Source organism: Hemicordylus capensis, chromosome 7, assembly GCF_027244095.1.
Source record: "Hemicordylus capensis ecotype Gifberg chromosome 7, rHemCap1.1.pri, whole genome shotgun sequence".
Taxonomy (NCBI): domain Eukaryota; kingdom Metazoa; phylum Chordata; class Lepidosauria; order Squamata; family Cordylidae; genus Hemicordylus; species Hemicordylus capensis.
The window spans coordinates 6,400,798-6,428,710 of record NC_069663.1 but is presented as its reverse complement, the minus strand read 5'-3'; the positions used below and the strand labels follow the sequence as shown (position 1 = coordinate 6,428,710).

General features: G+C 47.5%; 1 protein-coding gene and 1 long non-coding RNA gene across 4 annotated transcripts in view; one reads left to right on the top strand and one right to left on the bottom strand.

Annotated features, from left to right (window-relative positions):
- LOC128332669 (uncharacterized) overlaps positions 1-6,205 on the bottom strand; it is a 121,995-nt gene extending 115,790 nt beyond the window's left edge. For both annotated transcript variants that reach the window (XM_053267250.1, XM_053267252.1), the window contains exons 1-3: positions 6,116-6,205; positions 1,914-1,987; positions 475-538 (exon numbers count right to left, since the gene is read on the bottom strand). In XM_053267250.1, the coding sequence (XP_053123225.1) occupies positions 475-538; positions 1,914-1,987; positions 6,116-6,139 (162 nt within the window). In that variant the 5' untranslated portion in view covers positions 6,140-6,205. The remainder of the gene's footprint in view (positions 1-474; positions 539-1,913; positions 1,988-6,115) is intronic.
- The window catches only part of LOC128332680 (uncharacterized), a 92,783-nt gene extending 65,110 nt beyond the window's left edge, over positions 1-27,673 (top strand). Inside the window, exons 2-11 of one of the 2 annotated variants that reach the window (XR_008310717.1) lie at positions 22,750-22,928; positions 23,120-23,157; positions 23,441-23,557; positions 23,695-23,774; positions 24,122-24,212; positions 24,350-24,432; positions 25,093-25,197; positions 25,560-25,632; positions 26,011-26,058; positions 26,149-27,673. This is a non-coding gene — a long non-coding RNA (uncharacterized LOC128332680). Of the gene's footprint in view, positions 1-22,749; positions 22,929-23,119; positions 23,158-23,440; positions 23,558-23,694; positions 23,775-24,121; positions 24,213-24,349; positions 24,433-25,092; positions 25,198-25,559; positions 25,633-26,010 lie in introns of both variants that reach the window. The other variant, XR_008310716.1, reaches the window with a different exon arrangement.
- The last annotated feature ends 240 nt before the right edge of the window (positions 27,674-27,913 follow it).

Below are 27,913 nucleotides of genomic sequence, written 5' to 3'. Positions count from 1 at the left end.
CAAAGAAGACTTTCCCACTCTAGTTCCCCTCCAGACTGCTCCCTTCCTGGATGTGTTTTCTGCTTGGTAGTCCAGAACAAAATCAAAGTCTAGAACCCTGGGGGAGGGAGTGATTTGGGGCAGGAGAGCGGAATGAAGGAGCCAGGTTGGAAGATAGGTAGACACACCCCTCTTCCCTCTCAGCACTTCCCATCCCAAAAGTTCCCATGATGCTTCCTCCATAGCGAGGGTCTCCAACCTTTGCCTGAGTCACTTGTAGTTGAGCCCGGATTGTCACTCATCCCACCCACCCAATTCACTGCTACTACCACTGCAAATATCAAGGCATATGGCTTTTCCAGACAAGTTCTCAAAGCATCCCTTCAACTTGCTAAGACAGGATCTCTACCACACGCCCTCTATTCTAGCTCGAAATGGGGTCTCTCCCACCCCCTCCCAGCCCTGCCATGTACAGACTGGGTTTTCATCCCTTACCAGTGACCATTTGCTCGTTTTGGCTACGGAGCACTCTTCATATATCTCCTGTGGCTGGAAGTCACTGAGATGGGAAAAGGACAAAAGACACAAGTGAGTGAGTGTTTCAAAGGAACCCAGAGTAGTCAGTTTCCAGTAGTGGGCAGGGGTGAAGGCAAGAACCCTCCAAGCTCCTTGCAACATAAAGGTTACTTTCTTTATTTTATTTTATTTTATTTTATTTTATTTTATTTTATTTTATTTTATTTTATTTTTTTATTTATATACCCTCCCTGCTCTCCACAACATAAAGAGCTTTCTTTCTTTCTTTCTTTCTTTCTTTCTTTCTTTCTTTCTTTCTTTCTTTCTTTCTTTCTTTCTTTCTTTCTTTCTTTCCTGATTCATTCATTCATTGGATTTATATATATTTTTATACTGCCTAATTTAAAAACCTCTAAAACAGCTCAGCTCCCTTGGTTGGGGTTTGGAGAGCGGCTACTGGTCAGAGTAGAGCAATGGTCTGACTCAGCATCACCTGTTCCGAGGGGCTGCCACGACCCCCTCCTCTGCCCCCCAGAGGGGCTTCCACTGTTCCCCTCCCAGTTGGTCCCTTTGCCCTGCAACCACTCAAGGAGGCACCAGCAGATCCAGCCCTGAAGGAGCAGCCAGCCACACCCTGGCTCCAGTCTCCCTCTCCCGCTCTGGGTGGCTGCAGGGCTCACCTGGAATCCAGGGCCTGAGAAATAGTGGGCCAGGCCCACCAGCCCATGGAGCCCCACAGCCCTTCAGTCCTCAGAGAGCAGACTAGGGAACCGATCCCCCCACCCCACCCATCCTCATTTAAAACCCTAGGGAGCAAAATGTGCACGAGAACCCTCCCTGGCCTCCTGTGCCTGAACCCCTGGATCCTCTCCCAGAACCCAGCTAGCTCAGACGGATCGGCTCTTCTCCTTTGGAACTCCCTTTACCTGCCCCTGCTCTCATTCCTTTCTGTCTTCCCCACATTCCAATAGTAAGAACTTAGACTGGGTGCCTCTTGCAAACTGGGACCTCTTGGGGGTTGGGCTTATTAATGTTGGGGGTCATGACTTCTATGGCAGAGTATTCAGCAGCTATTTCACTCCCATTACAGCAGAAGTCAACAGGGTCTCCGGGGCAACAGCTTGTCCATGATAAGCAGGGAGATTCACACAAGGTTAAACTAATCTGCTTTATTCAGAAGAAGATGCTGAGAGGAAAAGACCTCTATCTGACTTCTGGCTACGTGTTGGTCAGAGAGAGACCTGTCGTGGTCATCAGGGTTACTGGTGCCATAGGCCGATGGCATCTGGAGCTGGATCTCCAACAATGAAACCCTGGCAGGGGCCATGTTTCTTGAGAGGATCCTAAGTGGTCCTGAAATCCAAGGTGCCATAATCAAGAATGGGCCCAGATAACCCAGGAGGAGCAGGAGGACGTACCTGAGAGGAGCCACAGGAGTTTCCTCAACAAGGCTGCCCACGCCGTGGAGTGAGGGGCATCCTTCTCCCATGTCCTGTCAAGGAGAGAGGAGAGCAGGAGTGAGGATGGGCTGGGCCAGCTCACACCCACCGGGGTCATTCCTAAGCAGCCAGTGGGGACTCCCACCCTAGATTTCTCATCAAACCGCTTTGAGAATTTTGGTGGTCTTTCCCCCACATTGGACCTCTTTGGGGCAGGATGGTGAACCCTTCCTCTAAACCCCCTGCCGGAGGCCATGTTCAGCGCTCCCACATGGCCCCAAATGGACCAAATTTGGCGTGAGCCGCAGGGGAGACAGGTTGCTCTCCCCTGCTAAATATCAGAGGATGACCACTTTGAAGGGGTCTCTTGGCTCAGTTAGCTGAACTCCCTGGGCCCCGTGGTTGGCATGGGGCACCACCAGCCAGCAGGGTTGCCAACTCTCTCACTAATCCTGCTCCTGTGACTTCAGCAGAAGGCTGGCATGCAGATATCAAGCTGGTGATGCATTTCCCATCTCTTTGGGCTAAGCTGGTCAAGCTTTTGCTCAGAGCAGAGGAGCCAGGCCACATCAAGAGGGGGCAATTCCCATCTTCCATAGAACCTGTGACTCCCCCTTAGCAGAAATGGCCCTTTCGGTCCTCCCTCCATCCCCCTCCTCAACATTTCAATTCCTTTACCGAAGAATGACCAGTGTTGTTTTCTTCACTCCCTCATATGGCCATCCTGCCCCTCTGAAGGGGGAAGCTGCAAGGATCTCGGAGAGACCAGGAACCCCTTCCCTTCCTCTGTGCAGGTGGCTCCACTCTGCAGTTCCTCTCTGGATGAGATCCTGGAGGAGGGAGGGGGCTGACGGGGCTCTGACCCATCGATGGGGGGCTGCTACTCCATGAAGACCCCGTGAACATGGTCTGGGCCAGTCCCTTCCTGCACTACAAGTTCAGCCCAGAGGGGCCAGGACAGTCTCACTTCCTAAATGTCTCCACCTGGACCCAAATCCAACCCCTGGGGGTCTCCCCATCCCCACCCCCTTCATCGAGAGGGGGCAATTCCCATCCTCCACATAAGTGCCACTTGGCAGATCTTGCCATTTCTATCTTCCCTCCATCCTCCTCCACAACATTTCATTTCTTTTATATCCTACTTTTAGTTTAAAAATATCAAAGAGGCTTACAAGCAATAAAACTTGTATTATATCATTCTAAGCTACTGAGGAAGAAGCCTTTCAAAACAAGGTCATCATCACCATCAATCCAAAGAGGGAGGGAGGGAGGGAGGGATCTAGGGAGGGAGAGTGCCTCTCCGCAGGGGTGTTGCTGGAGAATTAAAATGTTCCCGAGCCTGATCCCTTTTATTTATTTATTTATTTATTTATTTATTTATTTATTTATTTATTTCATTTATATACCGCCCTTCCGAAATGGCTCAGGGCGGTTTACAATTAAAACAGGAAACATTAAAAACAATTAAAACAGAGATGCAAATATAAATACCAATTTAAAACTACTTAAAAAACAATTAAACTATCAAAACAATTAAAACCCTGAAAACCAGGTATTAAAACAATTAAAACTGATTAAAAACCCTGAAAGGCCAGGCTCTCTTGAAGGACAGTAAAGAATCAAGATTACGAATTTCCGCTGGGAGTGCAATCCACAGTCCAGGAGCAGCTACAGAGAAGGCCCGCCTTTGAGTCGTCACCAAACGAACCGGTGGTAACCGGAGACAGACTTCCGCAGATGACCTTAACGTGCGGTGGGGATCATGTAAAAGAAGGCGCTCTCTAAGATATCTTGAACCCAAGCCGTTCAGAGCTTTAAAGGTAATAACCAGAACTTTGTATTTTGCCCGGAAAAAAATTGGCAGCCAGTGTAACTGTTTTAAAACAGGCTTTTGAGCATCCAATCCAGGCATTTCAAGCTCCCAAGAATGACGAATATTTTTTTAAAGCCACCTAATGGCGATGCAGGGAAGCAACTTGCCTAGAGAGCAGGAGGCTGTTGGTTCGAATGCCTGCTGGTGTGTTTCCCAAACAATGGGAAACTCCTATATCGTGCAGCAGCAATCAAGGAAGGTGCTGAAAGGCCTCATCTCAGACTGCACAGGAGATGGCAATGGTCAACCCCTCCTGTATTCTAGCAAAGATAACCACAGGGCTCTGTGGGCACCAGGAGTCGACACTGACCAACAGCACAATCTTTCCTCTCCTTTAATATGGCCATCCTGCCCCACTGAAGTGGGAAGCTGCAGGGATCTCGGAGAGGCCAGGAGCTCCTTCCCTTCCTCTGTGCAGGTGGCTCCACTCTGCACTTCCTCTCTGGATGAGGTCCTGGAGGAGGGAGGGGGCTGACGGAGCTCTGACCCATCGATGGGGGGCTGCTGCTCCATAAAGACCCTGTGAAGATGGGCTGGGCCAGTCCCTTCCTGCCCACCAGGGTCAGCCCAAAGGGGCCAGGACAGTCTCACTTCCTAAATGTCTCCACCTTGACCCAAATCCAACCCCTGGGGGTCTCCCCCCACCCCCTTCAACAAGAGGGGGCAATTCCCATCCTCTACAGAACCGGCAACTCCCACTTGGCAGAATTCGCCATTTCTATCCTCCTTCCTCCCCCCCCCCCACATTCCATTAAATTGATATCTTCCTTTTAATTTAAAAATAATGAAGTGGCTAACAAACAATAGAACTCATATAATCCCATGCAAAGCTACAGAGGAAGAAGCCTTCCAAAAAATGGAGGTCATCACCATCTATCCAAAGAGGAAGAGAGAGGGGGAGCCTCGCTGCAGGGGTGTTGCTGGATGCTGAAAGTGCTCCCGAGTTTGGGCTCTTTTCACCATCCATTCCAGTCATGCTCAAATACCAAGAATGACCAGTGTTATTTTCTTCAAGTCCCTCATATGGCCATCCTGCCCCTCTGAAGGGGGAAGCTGCAGGGAGCACGGAGAGGCCAGGAACTCTTTCTCCTGTTCTGTGCGGGTGGCTCCACTTTGTGCTTTCTCGCTGGAAGAGGTCCTGGAGGAGGGAGGGGGCTGGCGGAGCTCTGAGCCATCCATGGGGGGGCTGGTGCTCCATGAAGACCTTGTGAAGGTGTGCTGGGCCATTTCATTCATGCCCACATGGGTCAGCTCAAAGGGGCCAGGACAGTGTTGCTTCCTAAATGTCTCCACCTGGACCCAAATCAAACCCCTCTGGGTCTTCCCCCCCCCCATAAACTGAACCTATTTGGGGCAGGGCGGTGGACACTCACTCTGGACTCCTTGCCCGAGGCCATTTTCTGCACTCCCTCACGGCCAAAATTGGACGGAAATTTTTTGTGAGCAGCAGGAGATGCCAGAAAGTCTTCCTTTCAACGGTCGAGTCCAGAGAGTTTGAAGGCAACAGTGGAACCTCCAGCCCCATCAGGATCCGTTGCGACCGGTAAACACACCCAGCTGGGGACTCCCCCCTCCAGCAACCGCCATGTTTGAATGTACACAAGGATGGTGGAACTCCCAGGCCCAGTGGTGGGCACAAGGCACCAGTAGGCTGGGTTGCCAACTATTTACCTGGTCCTGCTCCTGTGACTTCAGCAGACGCCTGACATGCAGATCTTAAGCTGGTGAAGCAGTTTCCCATTTCTTTAGGCTAGGAATGCCTTCACCTGCTCAATCTGCTCAAGCTTTTGCTCAAAGCAGAGGAGCCAGGCTACATCAAGAGGGGACAATTCTCATCCTCCACATAAATCCCACTTGGCAGATCCTGCCATTTCTATCTTCCCTCCATTCCCCCCCCCCTCAACGTTTCATTTCTTTTAGCCAAGAAAGACCAGTGTTGTTTTCTTCCCTCCCTAATATGGCCATCCTGCCCCTCTGAAGGGGGGAACTGCAGAGAGCTCAGAGAGGCCAGGAACCCCTTCCCTTCCACTGTGCAGGTGGCTCCACTCTGCACGTTCCTCGCTGGATGAGGTCCTGGAGGAGGGAGGGGGCTGATGGAGCTCTGAGCCATCCATGGAGGGCTGCTGCTCCATGAGGACCCCGTGAAGCTGCACTGGGCCACTCCCTTCCTGCCCTACAAGGTCAGCCCAGAGGGGCCAGGACAGTGTCGCTTCCTAAATGTCTCCACCTGGACCCAAATCCAACCCCTGGGGGTCTCCCCCGCCCAAAAAACATTGAAACTATTTGGGGCAGGGCGGTGGACACTCACTCTTGACTTCTCGCCTGAGGCCATGTTCTGCGCTCCCTTCACGATCCAAATTGGACAGAAATTTGCTATTAGCAGCAGGAGAGGCCAGAAAGTCTTCCTGCCAACGGTCGAGTCCAGAGAGACTGAAGGCAGCAGCGGAACCTCCAGCACCATCAGGATCCGTCGCGACCGGTAAACACTCCCGGCTTGGACCCCCCCCCCAGCAACCGCCATGTTTGAATGTACACAAGGATGGCGGAACTCCCATGCCCAATGCTGGCCACGAGGCACCAGCAGGCAGGCTTGCCAACTCTCTCCCTGCTCCTGCTCTTATGCTTTTAGAGGAAACCTGGCATATTCAAATTAAACCGATGAAGATTTCCCCATCTCTTCATTTTCATTGCAGCAAAAGCTTCATCTGCTTAATTTTGGACTGTCAAGCTCTTTTTCAAGGCACAGGAGCCAGGCTAGCAAAAAGGTTGGCAACCGTGCAGGATAAAGACGGAAGTCCATCCCTGATCACACATGGAAGGGGACAACAGTGATGTGAATTTGGTTCGTCCCTGGGTCCGCCTTTTAGCCAATCAAACAGACACAGTGGGAATCTCTTTTGAGGCGTTTATTGCAGATTAGCAGTGGGCTTTGGCTCTGCACTGAATACAAATTGGTTATAGGTGCATCTTACATTTATAAAAACAATCTGAATGATGCTGACACCCTAGACATAGTATACGTGGCAATAAAATGGTGGGCTAAGTATCTAGTACGTATGCGAATGATTCATTGTTCATCTGGTGATTACTCCTTATTTGGTTACATCCTGTTTTCTTAATTGTCGGCAAAGAACAGTGAGAATCCTGTGAGAACCAAGTTTCCTCAGATACAATTTAGTGGAGAGAGATAACGATGTTGATCATGATAGGCCGTGATGACCCTGAGCTGGGCTGGGGTTACTTTAAGTCAGACTGAGGTTTTCTAAGTAAAATGGAGTTACTTTGGTTTTCTAAAAGACATCAATTCCCCCCTGAAACACTGGATCATCCTGAACCTTCAGGATATATGGGCTTGTAAAGGTACAGCTGTATGTATGGGTCTTACATTATGGCAAGGTTGAAAGGTTCTCATAAACATTTGGATTCAAGCTAGAATGCATTATAAGCAGCAACATGTGATTATCAATAAAAGGGAAATACATACTATAATTAGAATTATCTTCTTTGCCCATAAATCAATAGGCTCTCCATATGAGTTAAATGAAAGTCCTAACTGTTTGGAAATATTAATAATAGCTCTTTCTAACACATAAACTTTTAATCTTGGAAATATAGTTCTGTGTTTTGTGTAGCTAAAGGATTTGGGACATATAGGTGCTGAATGGGCTGTACATATGGCAATAAAACTAGATACATTGCATATAATATCCTAGAGCTACAAACATAATTAGTATAATTCTGATTTGATATAGATAAAAAGTTTTACACATAGCAGCAAGGTGTACATATAAAGATCATACAACTTATAGCAAGCAACATTGTTTTAACCCATCTTTATCCCAAATAAGGTATCAATAACAGTCTTGCATTGTGGAACCAGGTGCTTCTAGTGATTAATGGATTATCAGCTTGTGGACAGCGATAGCAATGACAAGTCACGTACAATCACATTGCTTAAATACAAGTGTCTATAAAATTAGCAGGTCAAGCTTGGGCTAGCTTAATGTCTTAGAGCACAAACTTGGGGATAGGTGCAGACTTGCAGGTAAATGCTCTGGGAAATGACCGGAGAGCAAGCATGTGAGGTCCATGTCCTTACAGCACAGGAGATAGCATGGTTTTCAACATAATGATAGCACATAGTCACTACAAGAAAGTAATATAAGAAAGTGGTGTAAATCATCAACTCCCACCACTCTTAGTGTCCTCTAGAGTCTGTCATGGCCAAAAAGGAAGCCATGGAGAGCTTTAGAATTAAAATTAAAAAAACCCTAAGAGTCCTTGGTAAAAAAAATATTTTAGTCCTTCAGTTGAGAACCAAATGCTCTTGTACAACGTTGCAGGATTTTGGCTATCCTGGATGTTCTCTGATCCGTGTTGTTTTGGCTTGTTAGGATAGTGTCCATAGACAAGCTCGAATGTTCATGTGTTTGGTAGCCTTGATTCCCCCCCCCCCCCCCCCCCGTGGGCAATCTGAAATAGTCTCTTTGGCAGAATTTGAAATAGTGTCTTTGGCAAGGTATCTTACCCAGGTAGGATGGTTCCAGGGCTTTACAGCTTGGGGAGATGCTGTTGCATGTATGACTCCAGAGAAAAGTGACAGTCTCCAGGCATTTGTTGTCTATCCCTCTCCTATAGCACTTAGGAGCAGGAAGATGAACTTTGCATTAGGCCCTCTTCTTCGAACACAGGACAGGGTAGCAGATGGACGTTCTGTCACCATTGGGTTGGATTGGAAATGCAGATAGGGACTGCCCCCGGGTAGCTGCTGCTGCTGATGGTTAGCTTTCCTGGGTCAGTGTTGATGTCCTCTGGAGACTCCCTTGGGATCACGTTCTGGCGATGGATCCAGGTATTCCTTCATTCTGGAGAGGACCAATCCTTCTTGGAAAGACAATTCAAGGCACTGCTGGTTGCAAACCTGTTTACTTGAGAGAAAGACAGGCAAGTGAGTTGCCAATTCCCTCCCCCCTCATGTAGGGACAGCGTCCTGAGACGCTGTCTGGGTGCCAACCATCAGCCAACCATCTGGGTGCCATCCATCAGCACAAAAGGAAAAGTTAAGTTTTCAAGGCAAATAATACAAAGGATGGATAAAACCTGAGGCTATTTTCAATTTGGTCTTTTGGCATTTTTTCTTTTGTTCCTATGTTCATGGAGCCGCTCTGGGAAGAGCATCTGAAGGTTCCAAGTTCCCTCCTTGGCTTCCCCAAGATAGGGCTGAGAGAGATTCCTGTCTGCAGCCCTGGAGAAGCCGCTGCCAGCCTGTAAAGACAATACTGAGCTAGATAGATCAGTGGTCTGACTCAGTATATGGCAGCTTCCTAGGTTCCTAGGTTCAAATGATCTGGCTGCTCACAGTTACAGTGGCAATTTTCTGCACAAGGAAACACCGTCCCCATGATGGCCAGCACTTCTGTGATCAGCAGCATGTATGACCCCCTGAATATAAATATTTGTAGTAGTTGTAGTAGCAGCAGCAGCAGTATAGTATAGAAATGTGCTTAAATAAATAAATAAATATGTATGTAATATTTCTATTAAACATATGAAAATAACAAAATATGAAATATGAGATAGATAGATAGATAGATAGATGGATAGATAGATAGATAGATAGAATTAGTTTGTGAGGAGATACAGTGATGAGGAAGCCACTTAATTGTGCAGCAGAGAAATGACTTGATTATCAAGCCAGAGGTTGGCGGTTCAAATCCCCGCAGGTATGTTTTCCCAATATAGGAAGATGCTGAAAGGCATCATCTCATGCTTCAGAGGAGGCAATGGTCAACCCTTCCTGTATTCTACCCAAGACAACCACAGGGCTCTGTGGTCACCGGGAGTCAAAACCGACTTCATGGCACACTTTGCCTTTACAGTGATGAGGACAAGTTTCCAGAGGATAGACAGCAGGGGTGTGAGAACTAGCTGGGTTCAAGCCGGTTTGGCTTGACAGGTCCAGGGTCAAACTTGGCTGGTCTTGTGTGTTCAAATGGGCACAAAATGGCCAGGATGGTTCCACTCAAATCCAGTTCAAATTTGAACCAAGCCTGCATAACTCCTTTTGTGTACATCCCTAGTAGAAAGTTTGAAAACAACTGAGCTAAACCAAAATAATCTCAAAAACATGTCATGATGTGCAGCGGCCCTCTCCACCCCCAACACAGGACCTCCAGTGACTGTTGCTGGTGTCTATCTTAGGTTTCTTTTTAGATTGTGAGCCCTCTAGGGACAGGGATCCATCTTATTTATTTGTTATTTCTCTGTGTAAAGCTGGACTTGGAAGAAGCAAGATAGAAAAAGTATTGACGCTGCTGGAGAAGACTTTGCTGCTGGAGAAGACTTTTGAAGATACCATGGACAGCCAGGAAAACAAACAAATGGATTATAGAACAAATCAATCCAAAATTTTCACTCAAGGCAGAAATGACCAGTCTTAAACTATCATACTTGGGACCCAGCTCCCTTGAGAAGTCTATAATGCTGGGAAAAGTTGAAGGACAGAGAAAACGAGGAGGACCAGCAGCAAAGTGGATGGACTCAATTACGGCTGCAATGAACGCAGCACTGAGAGATGTTAAAGGCCAGTTTGAAGACAGATCATCTTGGAGAGAATCCATCTATGTGGTCACTAAGAGTCGACACCAACTTGACGGTACTTAGTCAATCAATCAAGAGAAAAATGACATTGAGGACAGATTATGGGGAGGTAAGGCATAGACAGGAGGTGATTCAGCACTTTAATCAGATTCCCTCCTCCTAGTTCTTACGTGACTGTGTGAGAGTGAGAGCTGCATGTAGAGAGACTGCTCTGCCACTGCCATGTCTAGTTTGGCTCCCAGTCAGACCATTGGTCCAGCTAGCCCAGAACTCCCTGCTCTGACAGGCAGCAGCTCTCCAAGATCCCAGGGGATGGGGCCGTAGCTCAGTGCTAGAGTATATGCAGAAGGTCCCAAGTTCTGTCCCTGGCAGCATCTCCAGAGAGAGCTGAGAAAGACTCCTGCCTGCAACCTTGAAATGTTTTAGCTGGACTTCACTGAGCAGAATGATTAACTGCACTTCACTGAGCAGGTGTGAATGGGTAGAAGGCCAAAGTCTGTCATTCTTCTGGGACAATTAATTACCTGGGATTATCAGCAGGTAGCCATGCCCATGACATTTCTGGCTGATTCCGGCAGTTAAAGGCATGGGGAAAGGGAAGAACAAAGACTCATAAAGTCCCCATTCCTCCTGGTCACCTTGACCCTCTAGATTCTTTTTAACAAATACATGTCTGTGGATTTCAGCCTTTCGCCTTCCACCAAAGTCTAGGAAATGTTTTTTAAAAGAACACATTACATCATGAACACATTACAACCAAATCCAGTCCAGCTACATCCATGAAGTTTCCAGGCCTCCCGACTTTGTGATGTTTACCTCCTGGCAACTTTGAGCCATGTTACTTCCTTAATTCATTCTCTTGTGGCCTGGCCATCTAATTGCATTAACATTTCTCACGGGGGGGGGGGGATGAACTGCGGAACAGGTGCTAGAGGCGTATGGTTTTGCCGAAACCAGACTCAGCTGGAAATCTTGGCATTTCCTTGGGCCTCTTTTGGCCTTGGGGGACTATTGATGGCTCTGCTGATATGCAAACGTCCGTCTACAGTTCCAGAAGTGAAACACGGCAGGGGGAGAGAGGAAAGTAGATCTGGTGGAGAACATGAAGAGATGTGCGTACTCCCGTCAGTGACGGAGACCCTGTTGCTGGCTGTACCGGTGACTGAGTACTCCCATTGAAATGAACAGAACAAGTCAACTTGTCCCATTCATTTCCATAAGACTGCTTAGAGTCAGCCACAGAGGGAGGCCAGCGGTGACCCAGCTGCTGCCTCCCCCGTGGCCCCCTCCAGCCCAACCCCCTGCGTCTGATGTCAGATGCAGGCGTGTAGTTTTGCTCCCCAACAGGCCCACGTGGCCCTGTTTAGGAGCTCAGTTGGCCAGCGCTGCGTTCACCTTCAAAAGTCAGGGGGAGCTGCTCTGGCCGCACTGCAAAGGTAGTGCTGGCCAATTTCGCTCCCAAACGGGGCCACAGGGCCCCATTTGGGAGCAAAATCACACACACACCCCTGTATCAGACAACTTAATCTGGATTTAAGCCAGTCAGTGACTGGAGTAGCCCATCTCATAGCTGCTGCACTTAATTGTGTGTGTGTGTATACACATATATACACAAAAACACAAATTTAAGTGGTACAGAGACTCTTGCAGTCACTGGTTCACATCCACACTAAGTTACTCATAAGCAGCCTGATTGAAATTCATGGGACAAGTGCAATTTTCTGAAGCCTGTCGCTTAGGCTGAGGAGGAGGGATACGCTGAGCTTCAGCACATAGCCAGCCAATCAGCAGCGGAGGGGGAGGGTCTTCACGCTGCTCCCTCCCCTTCTGCAGCAGACACAGCACTGAGGACACATCAGCTTCAAGCCGGCAATCCTGAGAAGGAGAACAAAGAGCACAGCTGCAGTGTGGGGGCAGGAGGGCTCTGAGCCCCCCCTCGATAGGATTTATTGATTTATTTGTTTGTTTATTTACATAGACAGGTGTTATTGACTGGTTTGTTTTATCCAGACATCGAGTCCTTCCCAAGGACCTGCGATGGCTGAATTTTATTGTCAATGTTGTTGCTGTTGTTATAGATATCGGCGCAGAATATAGGCTGTTCCCAGGAAAGTTTCTTTTTGTAATTGGCTGGTGGTGATTTCTGTGGCCCCTATGGTGTTGAGGTGCTCTTCAAAGTCTTTTAGAACTGCAACCAGGGCGCCAATGACTACTGGGATTATTTGGGTCTTTTTCTGCCACAGCCTTTCAATTTCAGTTTGTAGATCTTTGTATTTTATTATTTTTTCTATTTCTTTTTCTTCTATTCTGCTATCCCCTGGTATGGCTATGTCGATTATTTTGACTTGTTTTTCTTTCTTCTCCACTACAGTTATATCTGTTGTATTGTGTGGCAGATGTTTGTCTGTTTGTAGTCAGAAGTCCCATAATATTTTTGCATCTTCATTTTCTTCAACTTTTTCAATTTTATGGTCCCACCAATGTTTGGCTACAGGTAGCTTGTATTTTTTGCAGATGTTCCAGTGTATCATCCCTGCTACCTTGTCATGCCTTTGTTTGTAGTCAGTCTGTGCAATCTTTTTACAAAAACAACAACAACAACTATTATTATTATTATTATTATTATTATTATTATTATTATTATTATTATTATTAGCATTTATATCCCGCTCTTCCTCCAAGGAGCCCAAAGCAGTGTACTACATACACAAGTTTCTCTTGAGCCCCTGGTGGCGCAGTGGTAAAACTGCCGCCCTGTAACCAGAAGGTTACAAGTTCGATCCTGACCAGGGGCTCAAGGTTGACTCAGCCTTCCATCCTTCCGAGGTCGGTAAAATGAGTACCCAGAATGTTGGGGGCAATATGCTAAATCATTGTAAACCGCTTAGAGAGCTCCGGCTATAAAGCGGTATAAAAATGTAAATGCTATTGCTATTGCTAAATGCTATTCACAACATCCCTGTGAAGTAGGTTAGGCTGAGAGAGAAGCGACTGGCCCAGAGTCACCCAGCTAGTATCATGGCTGAATGGGGATTTGAACTCGAGTCTCCCTGGTCCTAGTCCAGCACTCTAACCACTACACCACGCTGGCTCTTCTGATAGCCTGATAGTACTTGGACCCCCTGTTGGGAACCCCAATCTATCTCAATATTGTCTATTCTGTCTGGCAGTGGCACTCCAGAGTTTCAGGCAAGAGTTTCCCCCAGCTCTCCCTGTAGATGCCAGGGACTGAACCTGGGACCTTCAGCATCTTTAAGCAGATACTCTACCACTGAAATACAGCCCCATCCCTAACACAGTCCAAGGGACAATAAAATGCTCCTTTAGGGAATAATGTTTGAAAACTGCATGCAGAAGGTTCCACATTCCCTCCCTGGCAGCATCTCCAAGACAGGACAAGATTATTATTATTATTTTTTTAGGACAAGATTTTAGGGCTGAGAGAAACCCTTGCCTGAAACCTTGGAAAAGCTGCTGCCAGTCTGTGTAGACAATACTGAGCTAGATGGACCAAGGGCCTGACTCAATATAGAGCAGCTTCCGATGTTCCTAAGTTCCTATATTCACAGTCAAGTCCTAAGTGTTTTGAAACGGAGGGGGGAAATGTTTAAAACTGAACACCTGGACATTTTTGATGAAACTGTGAGTCTGGATTTGCTTAAAATGGCAAGAGGGTGGTGGACAGTAGGAAGGCAGGAAGGCAGTCTAAATAAATATCATATGATTTGTCTTACACATAGTCTTACACAATGCTTGCTTGTGGTAAAACTTGTTTTTGTTTTTTAAAAAGCATGTGGTTTCTGCATAGAATAATCATGTCTGAGCTTTTCTCCCCCCCCCCCAGAACGAGAACATTGAGGCAATGACCCCTCTCCTGCCAATGTCTGCTTAAGGGTCGCTTTCTCACTTTCTCCCTGCTCTCTTCTAGGCTAAATTTCCAGGAAGGCACGGAGAGTCCTTCATCTCTAACAGCTCAATGCTTCTAATATTCAGGTCATCCTCTGCTGGGCTGAATTCTTGACATCCGTTATTGACGGTATTAAGGATGCCAAGTCCTGTGAAAGTGAGATGCTGTCGTATGAAAAAGACAAGGCTGTGGACGCCGTACTGGAGAGTGAGATGTGGCAGAGAATGGAAGAGGATGACCAAGCGCAGGCTCAGTCAAAACCTGACTGCCAAAAGTGTGTGTTTGAGGCTGGTGCTATTCCAGTGAAGTCCATGGGTACTGACCAACTCTCTTCTGCTCTTTGATCTCTGCCAGGAAATTATGGAGGACTGTCTGTGGCAGGACTCCAAAGTGGGCACGTCTCAAACTCTCAACCCCTCTCACAGGGGTAAAAATGGTTCTTGCAGGCAAAGACCTTGCAGCAAAACTGTGAGATCTGGAAGCCATGCTTGCCTTCTGCTTGGGGAACCCCAAGGCAAAAAGTGACCCATTAGACCCTCCTCCATTTGTTCAATATGTAGAAGTCCCTCCTTACCTAAATCAATTAACATCAGAATATTACGTCTCTTCTCTTCTCTTCTCTTCTCTTCTCTTCTCTTCTCTTCTCTTCTCTTCTCTTCTCTTCAGATGGCCTTGTCTTCAAGGACTTCCATGAAAAGGAGGAGTTTGTCTGATCGCCCATTTGCTTCCTTTTCTTTTTAATGCTCCTAAAGCTAGGAGAATAGCTGCCTGGAAGTATTATATGTTTTTAAGAATACATATCATACCATATCATATCATATTACATGATTGATCTTAACAATGACTTTGAAATGGTTCTGTATTGTATTTTGTATTTCCTTCACCCCTCCCCCCTTTTCAATCTGTTATGATTTAATTTTTTCTTTGTTTTATCTTAATAAGTACAGTTTATTGTTCTTATTCTTATTTGCATTCTTATTCTTACTATTAGTGAAACTGCTATATATCTTGAATTTCTGCCCAGACATTTATGAAGCGACATAACAACTGGGGGAAGCACCGTGCCTTGCAGAGGTGCACCAGGCAGAAATTCATCTGGGGCATCTCTAGGAAGTTGATTGGGGAAGCTGCAATTCTGGAATGTCTGCCTAGACACATCCCTCCCCAGCCCAATGTCCAGCTGAGAGATCAAGGCAAAGTGTGGCTGCATGGAGCCTCTTTTGGAAAGCCACCATACCCTCCCAGACTGTATAAAGTCTTGACAGCTTCTATGGTGCGGAATTTAACATGGCCACCTTGGCTTGGAATTTCCATGCTTTTTAGAGTAGAACTGGAAATGGAAAGCATCTCAACTCTCATCTGAAAGAAGAGGTTTTTGGATGACTGGAGAACATTGAAGCCATATTGAGTTGTTGTATCTAAACCTTTTCTGATCAGATCCGCTTAAAGTTAAAAGACGAGGCCACCTGAAAAGATGACACTACTTCCAAATGACAGTCAGGAGAGCGCTGAGGACTAATGTAGAGAACGAAGAAGGACCTAGTTTGGGGCCTTCTTATGTGGACCAGCTCAGTCTTTCTCCTATTCCAGCTGGACGACCACAAACATGATTAATCTCCCCAAAGGGAAGCACTTTCACAGCTCTTCCTTTTTAATGAAACTCTTACCTTCAGCATCATTGATCTCAACTAGAAATTAAAATGTCTTACTCCCTGAAGCGTATCACACCATCCATAGATGGCAGAAGTAAGATTAAAGTAGCAATCCTAAACATAGCTGCTTGGAAGTAAATCCCTTTGAAATCAATAGGGCTTACGTTGAGTAAGCATACTTCAGTTCAGGGCTGTAAGATCCGAAACATTCCAATTCACAGACTAGCCCAGTGGAGCAGAACTTCTCAATGATTCTATTGACAGGCTTTTGATCTTGCTTGATTTTGGGCTGTGTTGCGTGGAATCCGATCGAATCATTTGGAAGTCTTGTATATTATTGCATAAGTCTATATACACTGACGTAATGAGGAGGTTTGGAGAGAAGAGGTTGGAGAGGCGCTCTGTACTGACAGCAGTGCTGGATGATAGTCTTGACATAGCATCTTTTATTGTACACACCATTCTCTTTGTGGGATTAATCTGCACATAACTGGGTGAGTCATGATAGCTGCTGTTTCACCAGTGGGCAGGCAGGATCACAGTGTGACTTGCTCAAGACCACCTATGAGTTTGTGGCTGAGCACAGATGTCAGCCGGGGTCCAGATCAAGACTGCTGTCCCACCCCACCCCACCCCCATTACATTTATACCCCACTCTTCCTCCCTGAGGGTAGAGTTCTCCATGTTATCCTTGCAACAGCCTTCTGAGGTAGGCTAGGCGGAGAATAGTGACTGGCCCACGGCCACCCAGTGTGTTTCATGGCTGAAAGAGAATCTGAACCCAGGAGAGGTGGCTAAGTCATGCATTATGAGAGGCTGTCTCCACAGGAGCACCAATGGCCATAGGGATGGATTTGGGGCTTGATCCTGCTCTCAGTTTACAATCCTGCTGGAGGCTCAGCATTTGATTAGACAAGAGGACATCTGGAATTTGGTGATGCGAGCACCAAGCCCTCTTTCTTTCATGCCGAGACATTGAACAGCTGGCACCAGACCTTTATGACCAATTCAGGTTTTCTGTTAGGCGACTCCAGAACAGCATTCCTTCCGTGACTGGCACTAGCTTCTCCCTTGTGTTTCTTTTTAGATTGCCAGCTCTTTGGGGGACAGGGGGCCACTTTCTTCTCCTTTTTGTATGTAAACCACTTTGAGAACAGTTGCGTTGAAACATGAGATATAAATAAGAGAAGTAGTTGTTTGCTTCGGTATTCCATTTCTCAACATCCTTCCTTCACAGAGGGGGAAAGTGCCAGTTGGACTTCCAAGGAGACCCTGACCTGGATGAAGCTGGCTCACTTTTGAACAATATCGTGGCTTGAGTTGCCCTCCGAACAACTTGAGTTGCCCCCCGTAACGTCACGGGCTTGCGACGATCTCTAAACTGCACAGGCGTGCAGTTCATTTGCTTCAAGCCACCATCCCTCCCCCCTCGCTGCCACCCCTCAGCCACCATTAGAGTCTCTGGTTTGGTTTTTTAATGGAACTTTGGTGGGGTGGGCCCCCCAAAGGAAGTTTTGGGGAGCCTCGCATGGGGGTCGGGGCTCGTGGCTGGGCGGTCCGGATGCCCAAATTACTTTGGTGTGTCCCTAGAAGGATCTGCTCTGCTGCTAACACCAGACATGGATCTCCTGACCAATGACCCGTTTAATCACTGCCACCATGTAGACTTGTGTGTTCTAGACTGAATCTACCGCAATGGCCTTCCAACCTTCCGTTGCAAAAGCAAACTTCTTTCAAGGTAGTAAAGCCTATAGGCGTGGGGTGGAGTCCACAGAAGCTAGAATTTTCCTTTTGCTATTACAAGAAATCTGACTTTGTGATTAGTTCACTTCAAGGTTGTTTCACACGTTCAGTACAAAACAACAACAACAACAGTAACTAACAGAGCAAAAGGAACAGACAAAATGTGATCAAAAACGCATCCAAGATAGATACGTAGATCTCTGTCTTAACATGTGGTTATGAAATGCCTTGGTTTGATGTCCGGTCACAACATAGCTATGCATCTTATTGATCTTATTAGCAAAGCGCCAAAAGGAAGCTACCCACACCAGTTACGGAGTAGAGTGCAGAGTTGAGTTGTTGCCATTATGTGAAGAACACACATGGAGATTGTTGTACAATCTAAACGAAAAAGATGTATTGGTGAAGTACATGTAGAGAGGAAAAACCTAGTCCTATCTATCAGCTACATAATGAATAGGGAGGGAGGGAGAGATGTTTCCATCTACTCTCTCAGAGGAAAGGAAGAGGACTGACTCTTGACTGGGAATAGCTGAGGAGTCGAGGCAGGGGCCATAGAGGAGAGGCAAGCAGGGACAGGTAAGGAGACCCTCACTAACTACCTCTACGCCCAATACCCCAAGTGGTCATTAGGAGAGCTGGTGAAAAAGGTCGATGCACTGGAACTCCATCTCCAACTCTAAGAGTAGTAGCTTCTTTACAGTAAGTGCAATTTCTGACCTAATTCCAAAGGAGCATGGAAGTCTCTTGTGCAGAGTTCTCTCTCTCTCTCTCTCTCTCTCTCTCTCTCTCTCTCTCTCTCTCTCTCCATCATAGTTTACCCTGTAGCAGAGGCCTGTACAGAGCAAGCCAGGCTGCACATGGGATATCTCAAGCTCTTTGATGTGGCTTGTCATGCACAGAAATCACGCTTGATGTGGAAGAGGGGAGTGGACTTCAATATTCTAATCAAAGAGCTGCATCTGAGCTGGCACAATACAAGTGCCTGTTGCTATTCTCTTAGAATGAGCCAGCCCTATTGGTATCCCAGGTATATTTTGGTGTACTTAAGCTTTGCCCATATATGGCAAAGCTTTTCTGCAAGCAAATCAGAGTGTGAAAAGTCAGACCAGATATTGGTGGTCACCAGGGAGCTGTTGCCGAAAACGGCCTCCAAGGATGTGATCTCCATCTTGTTGCTAACACTTAGAAGCATTGTGTACATGTGACAATTGAACTGGGATTCTCCATGTCTCCTTCGAATGGGCTTGTGGAGATTTGCAATGTGGTTGCTGCATTGTAATTTCACCGAGTACACATGCGCAAACCCAGTGAAGGTCATTCACTTCAAGGAGGCTGTTGTTGGGCTTTGTGATTATTTAGCAAAGCACCAAGGAAGCTACCAGGCACTGGAGAAGATCCTTTATCTTCTGCTTCTGGTAGAGAAGGAATGCCCCTTCTGGTTGTGGTACAGATTCCTCGGGTTCACGGTCTGGCTCTTGCATCGTGAGACATCTTGCCTCTTTCACCTGGATCTCTGGCACAAGTTCTGGCACATCATCCCTAGTTGGCCCTTGTCTCTCATCAAAAGACACCACATTGCAGATCCTGACCTCTCCATTTGTAGGATCAAGGGTTCTCTATCCCTTTTGGCCATGCGGATATCTAACCAAGACTCCCAGTTCACAGTTGCGATTGAGTTGGGTTTTCCTGGCCTTTGGGACGTATGCATAAGCTCTCTATCCAAACATTTTGACATGCTTTAGAGAGGGTTTGTGCCCAAGCCATCGTTCAGATGGTGTCTTGTCTATTGCTTTGGCTGGCAATCTGAGTGGCAAGGACTTAGGAACACATGGGAAGCTGCCATCTCCTGAGTCAGACCATAGGTCCATCTAGCTCAGTATTGTCTGCACAGACTGGCAGCGGCTTCTCCAAGGTTGGGAGAAGGTTGGGGTCCACCCTGGTTGCATATGAATGCGAGGCTAGCACTGTAAGAGATTCCCCTTAGGGGATGGAACCGCTCTGGGAAGAGCAGAAGGTTCCAAGTCCCCTCCCTGGCTTCTCCAAGATAGGACTGAGAGAGATTCCTGCATGCAACCTTGGAGAAGTCGCTGCCAGTCTGTGTAGACAATACTGAGCTAGATGGACCAATGGTCTGACTCAGGAGATGGCAGCTTCCTATGGTTCTATGACATCAGAATGTATTAGCTCCAAAGGACACTGTGACTCTGTCTGTGCAGAAAAGCTGGCTCTCACCCCTTGATTCAGTAAGCAACACTGACCCCTTGTGGCAGCTTCTCTGCATGACTCCACTTGAAAGTCCTTCCGAATGCCATTTCCCCCAAGCTCATTTATCACATGGATTTGCCTATGTGCTAGTCTTTTCGGCCATATGGTCGAACAGTTCTTGTCTTTGCATGAGGCTGCAAGCCTGGCCTGTTCAGTTACACAGTCCAGTTGAAAAAGCACATCTTTATGCATATAGGCTATATATATTATGCATCAGGAAATCATCCTTCTTAGCTGATGTAGCAAACGTTGTCCTGCAAAGTCACTTTGCAACTTTGATTGACTCCATCTCCCACAGAGGTCAAGTTACTCTCCATATCAGGGACTAAGAGGGCGTCTTGGATCAAAATCTTTTCCATTTCCCCATCCAATTGCTTATTAGACAGTTCAGCAGTTCCTCTCCTGGATGAATAACTATTTTTCCCATCAGCAAACCAAACAGCAACTTTGTCATTTTTCTCTAAATCTATCAACAGTTGAGGGGAATTCAGGATGTTTGGGGTAGCGCCTGACTCAATAACAAAACGATTCCTCTCATTCCTGTTTGCTACAATGAAAGACTTCTCTCTCTCTCTCTCTCTCTCTCTCTCTCTCTCTCTCTCTCTCTCTCTCTCTCTCTCTCTCTCTCTCCCTGTTTCCCGTTCTTTCAATCCAACCTGCTGTTTGTTTCTCTGTCTGTGAGAAACGGGTATCCTCCTTTCTATTCTGTAGACAGACTGTCAGTCATCTCTGGAGCTATGCTGACCAGAAACAGACTTCCCCAAGTCCTCAAACGTCATCAGGCAATGGCTGTGCTGTTAACCATAATATCAGTTGTCAGCTCTACAGCCCTATGAAAGCAATGTAGCTGCAGCTTATAGCAGCGAGCAATGTTGGTATCCAAGCAGTTGTGGAAAGCTAAACAACACTTGAGATTGACCCTCATGGTTGCCCACTCGCCCTTTTTAGGACAGGGAACTCCCTCTACTTGTCAACCTGATGAGCTGGTGAGGACTCAGCCGTTAAGAGTTCAGAGAACTTTTGCTCTCCACCTGAAAGAGACATCCCACTTCTCAGAGAAGTTGAAGGTCACCCCTTCAAACCTGCACATACACTTCACTCAACCCATTTCCAGACTTCTCTTCCTTGGGTGTGCACCCAAACGGACCAACTGCAGCATCCATGAACTCATTCTTCTACCTGAATATTGGACCCTCAAGGTATGACTGATGCATTGCCTCCAAGCAGGTTTTGAAGTATGACTCCAGAGGCAGCATGGAGAAGACAAGCGGCTGCCTCTCTGTGGTTGACTGCTGCACTATTACGTCAGTAGCCTCCTCCCTCCTTCACTTCCACTGGGTGTCCTCCTCTCCAAGCATGGGAAGGAGACCCTGCTGTTCCCCAAACAAGAGGGTCCAGAGGGAAGCCAGGCAGCTGTTCAGAGCTTCCTTCCACTTGGGGCATCAGCTCTTGGCTTTGAGACTCAGAGGGAGGGAGGGAGAATCCTGCTGCTGCCTCTTCCGCCACCCTCCGCTGAATAATGCCAAAGTCAGCGATGAAGAGGCAGAGTGGAGAAGGCTAAGCAGCCACCGACCTGCTCCACGCTGCCTCCTGGCAGGCAAGTGACAGCATCGCCACACTCTGGAAAGAGCAGAGAGCAGTGGCCAGAGGGCAGAGCCAGCAAAGTGGTGTGTGTCCCCTCAGGTGAGAATCAGTGTCAGGATTGCGCTGAAGGAATGAGTCCCTGTGTCGTGCTGAAACAAGAGCACATCCCAGCAACCAAGGTGGCTCTCGGGATGAATGGCAGTGGGCGGAGGTGGAGGGGTCTGCTCTGAGGGGCCTGTGGTGGTTTTGCTTTCAACATGGTGGGGAAGAGAGTCCTCTGATTTCTCAGATCAACAGACATATGAACAGGAAGGGTGAGGTTTGGAAGAACTTCTACTACTAGTACTACTACTACTATTACTACTACTATTGATATACCGCTTTTCGACACAAGTTTCCAAAGCAGTTTAAGTGGAGTAAGAATCAAGGAATAAAGATGGCTCCCTGCCCCCAAAGACTCACAATCTACCGAGAAACCTAAGTTTGACACCAGCAACCGCCACTGGAGGGTTACTGGGCAGGGGGTGGGTAGGGCCAACTGCTCCCCCGTGTGGCCTCTGTTCAATAAAGAGAATCAGCCCTTTGAAAAGGTGCCTCTTTGCCTGCTTGGCAGGGGATGCCTCCAAGTCCTGAAGCAACCACTAGAGGCAAGAGGACCAATGGCCATTGCTGAGGCTCATGACACATCCTCTTTTATGACACCACCGGGGCTCAGCTGCTCTTTGTGGGTGAGTTAGGCGAGGAGGGAGGAGGCGAGGTGGAGAGGAGTTGGAGAGATAGCGAGGAAAGAGTGTATTAGAGAGTCCGTTTCTGTTTCTGTTTCTGTTGATCCATCTATTTATTCATCTATTTGTTTATTTATCCATTTATTTATTGATCTATTTATCCATTTATTTATCCATTCAGTGTTACAGTTAGTGTTAGTGTTTGTTATTTTGTTGTTTGTTGTTTGTTTGGGGTGGTTTGGGGAGGGATCTAGGGGAGGAGGGAGGGACAGTCAGCTTTTAGTAAGAGGAGGGATAGTTATTCAGGGGGGAAGAGTTAGACAGGGAGGGAAATGGGGGAGAAGATGAGGAAAGGCTTCTTTGCATGGTTAGTAGGATTGCATAACAGCTTTGCCTTGCTCCCTCTGTTCCCGGACAGGTCTGACTAGAGACCCATTCTCACCTTCTCCCTGCTCTCTTCTAGGTTGCGAAGAGTCTGCAGATGATGCAGAAAGTTCTTTAAGACCTCCCCCAGCAGTGACTCCGAAAAGGGCAAGCCCCCCAGAGGGAGGTTCTGGCCACGAAGCAAGCGGGTTGAGCCGACTCCAGCGCCACCTCCAACTCCCTCAGGGGGCACCCCGGCAGTCTCGGGAGTCACCATCGGTGAGGAGGTGCCCCAGGCTCCTGGCGAGTGGTTGGGACTGGGGCTGACTCTTTGGGGAGTGTGGGACAGCTGGTGCTTGGGAGCCCGGGAGCCAGCCTGAATGCCAACAAAGGGAATTCACCTTGCTTAATTCCTCATGGGAATTCAAGTCCTGAATCCCCCCTCCCTTCCCATTCTTCTTCCCTTCCAGGTTTGACAACTATCCAGGAGGAAGTGCACAGAGCTGAGGTAGGGAACCATTGAGGAGAGCGCCTTCCTCCACAGAGCTCAGGACATTCCTGTGAGAGGCATTTCTTCCATCCGGGATCTGGGAGCACCCACTCTCTGCTCGGGTCCTTTTCCCAGTTCTGCACTCTCCCTGAGAAGCAACAGCTGCAGAATATTCCATGGAGCGGGTGGTGTCCCCAGAAAGGACTTGAGAGCAGCCCACCAAGTAAGGGTACCCGCTCCATTTCCAGGAAGGCACGGAGAGTCCTTCCATCACTAACAGTTCAGTGCTTCTAATTTTCAGGTCATCTTCTGCTGGACCCAGTTCCTGTCCGCAGTAATAGAAAACGTCAAAGACATCAGGTCGCAGGGTGGTCAGCTTCTGACCTATGATAAGGATGAGGCTGTGGAAGCCGTACTGGTGAGTGAGATGTGGCATAGAATGGAAGGGAATGCCCAAGCGAGGGCTCAGTCCAAAGTGTGTGTTTGGGGATGGAGCTATAGCAAGGAAGTCCCTGGGTAGTGACCACCTCTCTTCTGCTCTTTGATCTCTGCCAGGAAATTATGGAGGATGTCAAAAAGCATCCGGACCCTGGGTTCCTGCTGCGGTTAAGCCTGGACGCCGTCACGGAACTCACGTATGCTTATAGCCCACGGGGATTAAATAGGAGGGGGTTGTGTCAGGAAAGGGCAGTGGCAAACCAGGCCAGATCTGTAACTGGATCTCCCCTTTCCCAAAAGATGGCCATTAATGCGAAGGTTTTTCTTTTAGAAAGAAATCTTCTTAAGTACTACGGCCTCTTGCGAACCAGGGCCTCCCCAGACGGGGACTGGTCATTTTTGGAAAAATGAAGGGAAACCATCACAGACCTGTCGTCGTTTTTGATACTTGCTGGGTTGCCATGTTCCTCTTCTCTAGAGGAGCTTCCATTGGCTGGATCACCAGCCCTCCTCACACTACGAAATCTCATCTTTCTCCCTCCAGCAAAATGAAGCCGCCTATGCCCTTCAATCTCAAGGCAGCAGTCCTCAATGTGGCGGTGTCCGGGCTGAACCAAGTGGACCCAGGGACCCAGGTAAATTCTTCTTGGGCTTTTTTCTCTTGCGAAGAAAACGTGATAGCACTGTCAGTACCAGTGATTTTTCAATGTTGTATTCTCAAGACCGGTTGTGTCTCCTACTCATGACTGATCTTCTCTTTCCCCCCTCGAAGGAGAACATGGCATCCTTTAAGAAGATGCTCGGGGGCTGCTGGAGGACGCCCCCTCTGTCTACAGCACCATTGGCATCTTGAAGGTAAGCGCAATGAAAGCCCTATTGGGACGTTAGGTAGTAGATGCGTGCAGGTGTCTGAACGCTGGTACGTGCGTGACTGTAGTTGCATTTCTTTTCAAAGTGAACTTGTGCACGGGCCCCTCACAGGCCTGGTACAGAGAGGGAGTGTCAAGCAGTGCCTCTATTCAACAGCATGTATGAATTGCAGTCCCTGTGTCCAGATCTGCCCCTGTGCACTCTCCACTCGTGGTCCGAGTGTGCAACATAAGGTGTGAATGGGGCTTCCGTCTTCATCCTCTCCCACATCCGAACGTGGTCTGACAGAAAGAGGCAGCAGACCCCATCCACTTGGTGTATTCAAGATACATCTAGCTCACTTCCTTATTAGAAGACAACTGGCTGAGAAGACAGAGAAAACCATCACTCTCATAAGCAACTTTCAGAAATATTGATCAACTTTAGAATTGACTTCTAGAATTCTGAATGACAATTCAGAAATATGTCAACTTTATTGCGGGGGGGATGTTTATATGGAATTTGATCCTCCTTAGACTCCTTTGGGACACAACCAAGGGATGTTCCTGTAGTGGAACAAATTCCTTCCGGGCTTAGCTCTCAGTAGCATGGCAAGGGATGATTTAGGCCAGTGCGATGACTCTGAGCTGCTGTTTCAACCCACAGGAGCTCCACAGGTATATTGAATCAGAGGAGCCCCGGCTGCAGGCTCTGGGCCGAGAAGCCTACGTCTACGTCCTGCAGCATGTGGCCAGACTGCCCAATGTGGAAGTAAGTACCCTGCTGTGGACATGGCTTGGCTCTGCTTCAGCATCCTCTGGGACCCCTTGTCAGCTTCCAGGTTCAGAAGAAGACCTCCCATTGGTCCCTGGTCACACGGGGGCAGCCTGGCAGCACACTTGCTGGAGAGGGGCTGTTTCCACTGCGGCTCACCGAGGAAGAGGAGGAACAGGACAGAGCTGTCACCCGCCCCCACCCCATGTCTCTTCTGGCTGCCTAGTGCCCAGAAGAGCCACATTCCATCTTTGGGAATCCTCAGCTTTGTTCCCAACGGGATCATCTTCAATTCTTCACTGCTTTGGATATGGTGTCACACTGACATGAAAAAAACATGTCCGTCTTTATTTCTACAGCTGACCACACACAAGGCTCTCTTGCGCATTGAAGATGACTTGACTCATCATTTGATTGAAAGCACCATCAAAGGTAATGCCAATTTCCAGGGAAGTGGGGAGGGCAGAACTGTCTCCTTGGAATCCCAGAATGGGCCTGGGCGACAAAGGTCATCATTCGTCCAAGGAGCCCCAGTTTTGCTCTGACCTCTCTGTGGCAGGCCTCCCGAGTGGGCATGTTTCAAACTCCCAACCCCTCTCACATGGGCAAACACGGTTCTTCTTGGGAAAGTCCTTGCAGCTAAAGTGCGAGGTCTGGAAGCCATGCTTGTCTTCCGCTTTGGCAATCCCAGTGCAAAAAGTGACCCATTAGAACCTCCTCATTTATTCAACATGGACCTGTCCCTCCTTCACTCTTCTCTTAGCCAATTGAAAGAAGAAAACCCAATCTTTTCTCTTCTCTTCCCTTCAGATGATCTTGTCCTGGAGGACTTCAATGAGGAGGAGGAGTCTGCTAATTGTATGAGTATCAGAATGGAGCGGGTGGGACTGGTTGAATAGCCATTTGAGCCGGAGACTCAATCTTTTGTCTTTTTGTTTGGTTTTCTAGGCTGAGAGAGAACAACTACTCCAACAATAATAGAACTTGGTTACCCAGTGGCAGTAGATTCAGGACAGACTGCTTTGCACAATGCATCTTTATGTTGCGGGATTCCCTTCGAGATGTCGGGAGTGCCACCGGCTTCGCTTAAGAATTACGCCAATTAATGGAAGATAGGTCTGTCGATAGACAGGTGAGCTCTGGGGAGCCCGGTGAAGGATTGCAGGTATCCCTCTGAGGGAATGGATGCTGAGGAAAAACAGAAGAAAGAACAGGGAAAGGCGGAGAGGACTTGCCCCAGCTTGTGGCCCATTTTATCCTCCGATGCCAATCTCTGGAAAAAAGATACTTTCCCCCTGCTTAGTTGCCTATGTGCCGTGAGCGTCTGGAGTTGCTTCTTGTGAATGGGTTGGTTGGTGGGTTGGGTATTTTTCGATCTCCCCTTTATGATACTAGTTGGAAAGAAAGTCACTTCTGCTGTATTAGATTGACTGGCCTGGATCATGTGACGTTCTTTCTTTCTTTCTTTCTTTCTTTCTTTCTTTCTTTCTTTCTTTCTTTCTTTCTTTCTTTCATGACAGGCTAGAACTACTGATGGATGGGCTAACAGTCCAAATTCCAAAACAGCCATCCCAGTTCCTAGAGGAAAGGTCTCTCTCTCTCTCTCTCTCTCTCTCTCTCTCTCTCTCATTTTATTGAATGTAAGTACAAATAGCTGGCTCTTTCTTTCAAGTTTGAGGTCATTCAGTAATAAGTCTTCCCCAATGCAAACTCTTTTGAGGGTTACAATTTTATGTTTTGTTTTCCCCCAGTGTTATAGTAGTGTTGCTTGTCAAAGTGAAAGTGGCTCTCATATGGAAACCCTGACACCTTCCGTGCACACGTAAGAACAGGATCACTGGTTCGTGTTCCCATATGGAAGTGTACATAAACATTGAATGCAGCTCTAAACCAGCCAGGATCCACCAAGCCAAGTGTCGTCATATACGTTGGCCCACCCGGCGTCAATGAACCTCCTGTCTTGGCTGCTGTCTTTGACTCAGCAGATCCCCATTTCTGTCATCCTGATTCCATCCCTTCGGTCTTGTGTTCCAGACAGCAATCGTGTGTAGGATCTGTAAAGCTTTTGCTCAAATTCCAAGCACAGTGGTCTCACCCTACAGACACCCTTCAGGTTACTCCTGAAATGGGAAACATGTTCTTTGGCTCTAATTTCGTTTTCTGACATTAGAAACCGGATAGATCCAATTTGGAAGTATTTATTTTTTATAATTTATTCTATTTCTATACCGCCCTTCCAAAAATGGCTCAGGGAGGTTTAAACAGAGAAATAATAAATCAATAAGAAGGATCCCTGTCCCCAAAGGGCTCGCAATCTAAGAAGAAACATAAGACAGACACCAGCAACTGTCACTGGAGATACTGTGCTGGGGGTGGATAGGGCCAGTTACTCTCCCCCGCTAAATAAAGAGAATCACCAAGTTAAAGGTACCTCTTTGCCAAGTTAGCAGGAGAAGCTATATTACTTCTAATGTGAAAAAGGTACATGATACAGAAACCCAATATTGATGCAAAGCAAAGAATTCATGGGATGGCAAAATAGTTTTTATTATGAACATTTTGCCTTTCCATTATCAAAATGATGTGGTCGCTAAGAGTTGACACCGACTTGACAGCACTCCATCCATCAATCACATGCGTGCCACAAAGAAGCAGTTCTTTTCTGCCCGCATTGCTTCTGCAAGCTCACGTTCAGCAGAGTTGTCTCGGGTTG